The 8423-nt window shown below is 37.4% G+C and overlaps 1 protein-coding gene across 3 annotated transcripts; it reads left to right on the forward strand.

The window, feature by feature from the left end:
- The first annotated feature begins 445 nt into the window (after positions 1 to 445).
- On the forward strand, positions 446 to 7986 carry LOC18428144 (endoglucanase 11). 3 transcript variants are annotated; one of them, XM_020663552.2, is made up of 6 exons: positions 446 to 908; positions 1074 to 1286; positions 1482 to 1682; positions 1849 to 2103; positions 2228 to 2266; positions 7160 to 7986. In XM_020663552.2, the coding sequence occupies exons 1-6, from the start codon at positions 678 to 680 to the stop codon at positions 7808 to 7810; spliced, it is 1590 nt and encodes a 529-aa protein (XP_020519211.2). In that variant the 5' UTR covers positions 446 to 677; the 3' UTR covers positions 7811 to 7986. The 3 variants fall into 3 exon arrangements, with proteins under 3 accessions (XP_020519211.2, XP_088706498.1, XP_006837249.2); XM_088850372.1 differs by having other exon boundaries at positions 1875 to 2103; XM_006837186.4 differs by lacking the exon at positions 2228 to 2266.
- The last annotated feature ends 437 nt before the right edge of the window (positions 7987 to 8423 follow it).

Here is an 8423-nt window from a genome sequence, read left to right on the forward strand (position 1 = left end):
GTAGTAACTCTAAAAACTTTTTGATTGATCATCTCGACATCAAGATGTATGACTATGAAAGTGAACCTTACCTCTATAGATATAGATAACGGCACCCATGTTTACTTGCTTGGAAAGGCTCTCCTAAGTCCTAACCATTCCAAGCATGCATGCGATACGTGGCCGACACTTTCTTAACAAGTCAGGATACTTCGGGCATATTCCAAAACTTTCAGGGGTATTCCCGTCTTTAGAGAAAGAAAAAGCTAAAAACAACTATGTGCTTTAACACACTATCTTTAGGCCTTCCGCATAATATCAAGGCAGAGGAGAGAGAAAGTAAATATGGGTGGGGCCCTTTTGGTCACAAATGGTAAAAAATTGAGGAGAAATAGTTAAGAAATTGAATACCGTTGAAAGGGCAGTGGGAGCGCTGCCTCAACACGAGGCGTTATAAACAAATGGAGGAGAGAGAAGGCAAGTACTGGTTATAGATCCACTCTCAATGCATATGTGTGCTTTTCTCTGTCTAAATAGAAACATAGATCATTGATTTGTTTTTCTTTTACCCCATTTGAGACCAGAATTGAATAGGAGAGAGACCAGTTTTAGCTTGGTTGCGGAAGAGTATTCAGAAGAAAGGCACCCAAATTTTCATTTTGCTGCAGAGCAGAGCAGAGAGAGAGGGGGGGGCAATAATGGGGATTAGGAGGCAATGCAGTAGCAGATGCCTCAGCTCCTTCTTGGCGAAAACGACCCTCTTCGTTCTCATTGCCTTCTCTTCAGCCACTGCTGTAAGGTTTAATTACGGTGAAGCACTCGAAAAGAGCCTTCTCTACTTCGAAGCTCAGAGATCGGGGCGGCTTCCGTACAATCAGAGGGTAAGATGGAGAGACCATTCCGGCCTGACCGACGGCCTCGAACAAGGAGTAAGAACTCTCTCTATCTCTCCCTATGGTATCAGAACTTCTTTCTCTCTCAGAGAAGAAGTTCAAACTTATTTATAAATTGTGCTTTCTATGGGTCCAAGTGAGAATGTTGCTGCTCTCTAAAAATCAGAGAGGTTGTTCATATTTTTTAATGGTTTTTATCAGGTTGATTTGGTTGGGGGTTACTATGATGCGGGGGATCATGTTAAGTTTGGGCTTCCGATGGCGTTCACTGTTACGATGCTCTCGTGGAGTGTGGTTGAGTACAGAGATGAGATGAAGGGTGCAGGGCAGCTTGCTCATGCAATGGAGGCCATCAAATGGGGCACCGATTACTTCATCAAAGCCCACACCGAACCTAATGTCCTCTGGGTCGAGGTAACCCAACCTATTCACCACTTACTACTCAACTGAACCCAAAATGGCCCATTATGTGTCCAAATTTTGATTTGGTTGTCCATTGAAGAGAGAAAGAGAGAGAGAGAGAGGTTTCAAAATCTGATAAAATATTTGATTAATTTTGGTGATTCTTTGTCATAGCTGATTTCTCCCTGTGTTTGTGAATATGTTTAGGTAGGGGATGGGGATACCGATCACTACTGTTGGCAGAGGCCTGAGGACATGACGACATCGAGGCAGGCCTACAAAGTCGATGCCCAAAACCCAGGTTCCGACGTTGCTGCAGAGACCACGGCAGCAATGGCTGCCGCGTCCATGGCGTTCAGGGACTCCAACCCACATTACTCCCATCTCCTCCTCCACCACGCCCAGGAGGTGACCTATCCCTCTCTTTCATCTATCTCAAGACTCATAAATCACTGGAAAATTGTCTAAGTCAGTGATAGAAAAATAATTGATTTTTGAAATATGCATGTAAAATAATATTTTAACTAACCTCGAATAATTGGAATAACTGAACATGCATACATTGACGGTGCAGTTGTTTGATTTCGCCGACATGTACAGAGGGAAGTATGATGGTAGCGTAGGTGCTGTGAAGAGTTACTATGCGTCGGTGAGCGGGTACAGAGATGAGCTGCTGTGGGCCGCAATGTGGCTCTACAAGGCCACTGGGAACGACCAATACTTGGCCTACGTGGTTAACAACGCAGAGTGCTTTGGGGGCATCGGCTGGGCCATAACCGAGTTTAGCTGGGATGTCAAGTATGCTGGACTTCAGATCTTGGCCTCCAAGGTACCCTTGCTTTGCTACCCATCTTATCCAATAGACATCATTTTTTAATTTTTTCCGTTTTTTTTTTTTTTTTGGAGAATTTCTTTTTGTAACTTAATTTTCTATTTCGTACATGTATTGAAAGTCGGCTCAACCGTCGGATTCAACCGAGTCGGTTATCCAGGTAAATTTTAACTAAAATACGAAATGTTTTACAAAGTAGGTCAGTCAACCTCTTTTGTTATTTTTTTCAAATTGCCCCTCGATCAACTTAAATTTTGATTCTTTTTTTTAGTTTTTCAGTAGGACAGTTCCCCAAGCTTTAATATGCTGCCCTACTAACAAAAAAAACTAAAAAAGAGTCGAAACAATAATTCAAAATTCATTGACCAAGGGGTGCTTTGGAAGAAAATAAAAAAAAAAGTGAGTTGAGCATCCTTCTTTGTCATTTATGCATAAAAGTGGAATATTTCATATTTTTCTTAAAATTTTAGGATCTATATGTAAATCACTTTAAAAAAAATATAAAAACTGGTTTATAAAGATTAACAAAAACTAATAGAAGTAATAAAAATAATCAAGAACATAAATACATATGAAAAAGGTTATGATGATTTGAATGATTGTTAACTACAAATTGCCAACCCAACCATTACAAAGTATATAGATATGTTAGTTGTGTATGGTGCATGCTGTACCATGGACGGTAGAGATTAATCACACACACTATTTGATGACAGGCCACTCCCCTCAATTCTATGTCATTGTCCTAGGTAAAGCTCAGCCAATCCGAAACTATGATTATCTTTTATGTTAATAAGCTTGGAATAGGCGGTGAATGCCCCTCTCATGTACCATTATTATCTTATCCAAAACGGCTTGTATCAGCATTTTAAAAGCCTTTAGGGCCGGCAACATGCACGGCCTAGTCTGGGTCTAGCCCTAGTGCCTATAGAACCGGCTTAGCTAGGACCCGGCAAAAGTGGGTTAGTTGGGCCTATTAGACGTATAAAAACAACAAAAAAAAAAATAGGGAGGGCCAAGCCAAGTCACCAGGACTAAAGTTTCAAAGCCAAGCAGACCAGGTCGGGTCAGGGCAGCTGCCCTACCCATTGCCAACCCTAGTCGGCTCAAAATAGTGAGTGGCGATCCCAGTTAAAAACCCTTTGAACTCATCTAGTTTTACCATTGATTTTAATTTTTTTAAAATACCAAAAAAACCTAAAGTACTAGCAAAGTGTAATCAAAATCAGACGAGGTTTGATTCAATTGGTTAAATTTTTACGGCCCAAATTTAAAAAAAACTTGTCAATAAAAAAATCATTTATCTTTTATACATAAAAATCATAATCATTTATATCTTTTAAATTTCATATAGTCGTTGAATAGACACAAAGATGCAACATCCAAATGAGAAGAATATATAAAAAACAGTACAAATAAAGAAGTCCTTTGCTCGGGTGATAAACTAGGAACCCTGGTTCATCACCGTGTATCATGAAGACAGATGGTGGAAGATGTGTAGGACCTACAATAGAGAAAACGAAAGGTCACCGTACTATATGTAGTACGATAGAGAACTCTACTCTGTCCTAGCCATCCAGGGATTGATTAATTGTGACTTTGGATTATGGTCAGCCTTTCAAACGGATGCCATAAGCCGTACTCAATAATTGATCAAATAAACAACATCGTGATCTCAGGGGATCAAATTGTAATGTTGCATGATCCTATTCCAAAAGTTGGGGGAAATATTGTGAGAGTTGCAAATTCAACTTCTTATCAATTAAAAATTTTTAAAAAAGTTTCGGCATCATGGAATTCTAGATCTCATCATCCGGTAAAATGGATCGATCCGAATCAGGCTTGAAGGAGGAAAAAATTGGAGTGATTGTTAAGCGCAATCTTTTTCTAAATAAAAAATCCGATTGTCATATAGAGAAGATTTTAGGGTTCAGGGTTTAAGGTTTAACAAAATCCGCTAAAATGGTATTGTTGCTGCAAGGCTAATTGATCAATTTGAACCCTAACGACCACCAAAATTGTATTCCTATAATCTCAAAATGAGGTATGAGAGCGTAAATGTCGGTGGTGGAGACAAGTTAATGTGCACCGACAATTTCTGCGCTAATGCTTTGTCCTTTATTTCCTTGGTGATGACGTGGGTACACCACCTGCGTATCGTTTTCAGCTGAGTGTCGATCTAGTCCGTTAAAAATTGTTTCAACCATCCATGGTTAGATCATTTCAGAAAGAGGCTCCCACCTTATACGGTACGAATAAGGGCGACCTATGAATTTTGCTGAAATATGTGTTTCAAGTGTGGAAAAACTTAACATGGATTGAAAATCTATGTTTGATCATAATTATGAAATTTAAAATTTTAAAATTAGTGTAGATTAAGTATATGTATAAATGAAAAAAATCTTTGAAAATAGACGGCCCAAGTAACTTGTTACAAAATGAATTCTTTTTAGGACTTGAAATTATTTATTTTCTTTACACTATACATCTCTAGGTCAAGATGATCAACTAGAAAGTTTTCTAACTTCAGTACACTCTTTTCTACTGAATTTTTGAGGTGCACCTTACTTCTATATTATAAGGTTGCAACCTTATATAAACTTTTTTTTTAAAAAAAATTTTAAAAATCTATAATAATAATATAAAATGTGTTAAAAAATTTTTCAACTTTATTTAATTAGTTAAAATCAGCTCATCTAACCATTCAAATCGATCAAATATTAATTTCAACTGAATTTTAAACAAGTTTAAACAAACCAAAATCGCTCAAATATTAATTTTGATTTAATTTTAACCGATTTTTATCCAAAACCAAACCTATCAACGCGCATTGTCTAACGACTAGTTCGGTCCAATCGCTCTTTATCGCTTTAAGGCGACGTGGCGTCATTTTGTCAAGGGCATGCGTTTAAATCAAAGGTCTCGCAACTCTAGTTTCCTTACATGCCCAAAAAAAGGACAAAAATTCTAGCTCAAATGGATTACTAATTCTGATTGAATGGATTGGACACATTCTGGTTCGATGGCTTGGACGAAGAAGCCGCGTAAAATGATCGGCTCAACAAAAGCGTAGTTTCCTACGTAAAATATTTAACAATTGGTTTAAGCCAGTTTGACTAGGTTGGTTGAACGTATGAACCGACCACTTGGAATAATTTCATACGGTTGTCTTGTTAATAAAAGGGGAATGATTTCATACGGTTGTACAGTATAACGTAACCGCACACGAATTTTGAATTTTTAAAAGAAAAATATCTTCATACCCTACATTTTAAGGCTTTATTACTATATAGATCTAATATTTCAAAACACATCTTTTAAGCCCTCCCTAACTAACTTTATTCATTTTAAATTTATCTTTTAGTCTAAACAAATATAAAAAAAACATACACTTTTTAAATCCCATCCTTTCTTTCTCTTCACGGATATTCCTCAAACCCATTATCTCCCTGTTTTTCCCAATTCTCTTTTCTCTTCTCTCCCACACACTCTCTCTCCCTTCGTGATTCCCCAAACCCGTCTCTTTTTGTTTCCCAATATTTCCCCACTCTCTCTCTCTCCCCTTATGTTTCCCACAAGCATAAAAACAAGCGATAAAGCTGTCCCTCTCTGTTGATCAAGGTAGACGCAATACATTTAATCCCAAAAAACAGTAAGAATAACATCTTCTCCTCTTCTGTTGAGGAATTCAAAAAGCAAGCCTTTACAGGCTCTTGTAATTTGCAGGTCTACCCACTTTCATAATTTCAGAACTATATTTAGAGCTCCATGGGTCAGACAACAAAGATCAACTTCTTTTGGGTAGAAAAATGGTTATAAACCTTGCTTTCTCTCTCATTATCTCACTATAGAGGCAAGATTATGGCCCCAAAGTTTGTGATTCTACTTCATATCCATGCCTTGACTCAATTTAGGCAATTTCCATTGAATCAACTTGCTATCGGGTTGTCTCACTAACCATGCCTCTAATAAGTATGGCCTGGAAATATTTTTATTCTCTTCTTCTTGCTTCTCATTCTCTTTCTTCTTCGTCTTTACCATCTTTTGGAGGCCGGGAATGATGGATTTCAATCTAGGACTCAATTCACTCTCCTCAAATGTAAAACCCAAATCCATGAACCCTTTCAGTTCCTCAACCTCAATGTACTAGAGTCTTGCCCTCTTTGGGGAAATGAATGCATGCCTCTTCTTATACACTGCACACCCCTGGAACCGACCATGGCCAGTGCTCCAACGGAGTCAGTCACGAGAGAGAGAAAGAGAGAGAAGTTTGGGGAGGAGAGAGAAAAGAGGGTATCTTTGGGGAAACTTATGGGAGAGAGAGAAAGAGAGAAGTTTGGGGAAGAGAGAGAAAGAGATAAGTTTGGAGAAGAGAGAGAAAAGATGGAATTTAGAAATGATATGTCTTTCTTAAATTTGTTTAGGCTAAAAATAGGTTTAAAATGGGTAAAAATTATTTTAGAGGGTTAGAAGATATAGAACGCGCAAGATTTCTATGTCTCAAGATATATTTTGAAACCTAAAATCTATTGAGAAATGAAACTTAAAAATAGAGGTTAAAGAAATACTTTCCCATTTTTAAATGTACATTGTTTTTATTGAACAATCACAAAAAAAGAAGGGCAAGTTTTCTATGCTTCTCCTGCAGCATAAAACTTATCTACTTCCCCTTATCCAACTATCCATTCTGAATGGAGGATTAAGATTCCCCAATCACAATATCACGTCTCTACACCATTTTTTTTTAAAATTTTTTTTATAAACTATTTTGGCACCAAAATTTGGTCGTTCATTCCTCTATTAAACTCACCCTAGTGAAAAATATAAAAAAAATATTTTCAATAAAATAAAATGACCGAAATACCCTTTGAAATTTTCATAGGGTAATTTGACCATTATATTTTATCGAAAAATTATTTTTAATATTTTTTATAGGTGTGCCCCAATGAGAAGATGGCATGTACCAAATTTTATATTCATTCCTCTTCTTCTTGTTATGATAATCACAATTACCATCTTCTTGATCCATGCTTAATGTATGTTCATGAAACAGGTACTCATGGAAGGGAAGCAAGAGAGGTATGCCAATGTCCTGAAACAATACCAATGTAAGGCTGAGCACTACCTGTGCTCTTGCCTACAAAAGAACAACGATAGCAATGTCGACTTGACGCCAGGCCGTTTAATCTATGTTCGCCAATGGAACAACATGCAATATGTGTCTACCGCCACATTTTTACTGACAGTTTATTCCGATTATCTTCAGAAAGCAAACAAAACTCTCAACTGTGTAGGACAAGAAGTGAGGCCCCAAGAGATGCTTGAGTTTGCCAAGTCTCAAGTGGATTACATTTTGGGTTCTAACCCAAGGGAAATGAGCTATTTAGTGGGGTTTGGTTCCAACTACCCCATTAACATACATCACAGAGGAGCATCCATTGTTTCATACAAGGAGAACTCGGGTTTCATAGGTTGTACCCAGGGCTATGACCACTGGTATAGTCGGTCAAGACCCAATCCTAATGTTCTTGTTGGAGCCCTTGTTGGAGGGCCTGATAATCTTGATAATTTCAGGGATCATAGGGGAAATTATATGCAAACAGAAGCCTGTACTTACAACACCGCACCGCTAGTTGGTGTTTTTGCTAGGCTCAACACATCAAAACTTCGCCTTTCTCAGTCTCAGTTAGTTTACTCTGTGTAGAAAGGATGTCATCCCTCTGAAAATGACGGAGATCAGTCACATTTTTATCATACCTTGCTACAAGGCAAATTTCCATGCCTTGCCTTTTGTTTCTTCAATTCTTGTTACTACTGTTCAGTCATATACATGAGAAAAGAAGAGAATTTCATGATAAAAAAAGAAAAACATTTCACAAATTTTGAGAGAGTTATTCTTTGAAAGTGTTGAGTAGTTTAATTTGGTTCCTCTTTGGAAGTACAATGGGCGAAAGCCATTACACTACATTTCAGGCCTCATTGTCGACGCTTGTGCGAAATTAGGGATCTTAGATGTTTGGAATCCCAAAAAATTGACGGATTTTCAACATCCAGGATTCTTATCATGGATTCCCCAAATCTCTTGTTTTGATAAATTATACAAAATTCATTGATTCTTTACAATAATTTCTATGTCCATTATTTAGTAACAAAATTTGATACAGTTTTTCTCTCTAAAATTTTGATATACTTTCACTCCAAAGCTTAAAATTTGAAATTTTTTCTCTAAACATTTTGAGATGGTTTCTCTCTAAAATTTCAGGTGCTTTTCCTCTCTAAACTTTAATATAGTTTCGCTCTCTAAAATTTTAAATTGC

The sequence above is a fragment of the Amborella trichopoda genome, chromosome 10, assembly GCF_054954075.1.
Source record: "Amborella trichopoda isolate Santa Cruz 75 chromosome 10, AtrichopodaSantaCruz75HAP2 v2.0, whole genome shotgun sequence".
Lineage (NCBI taxonomy): Eukaryota > Viridiplantae > Streptophyta > Magnoliopsida > Amborellales > Amborellaceae > Amborella > Amborella trichopoda.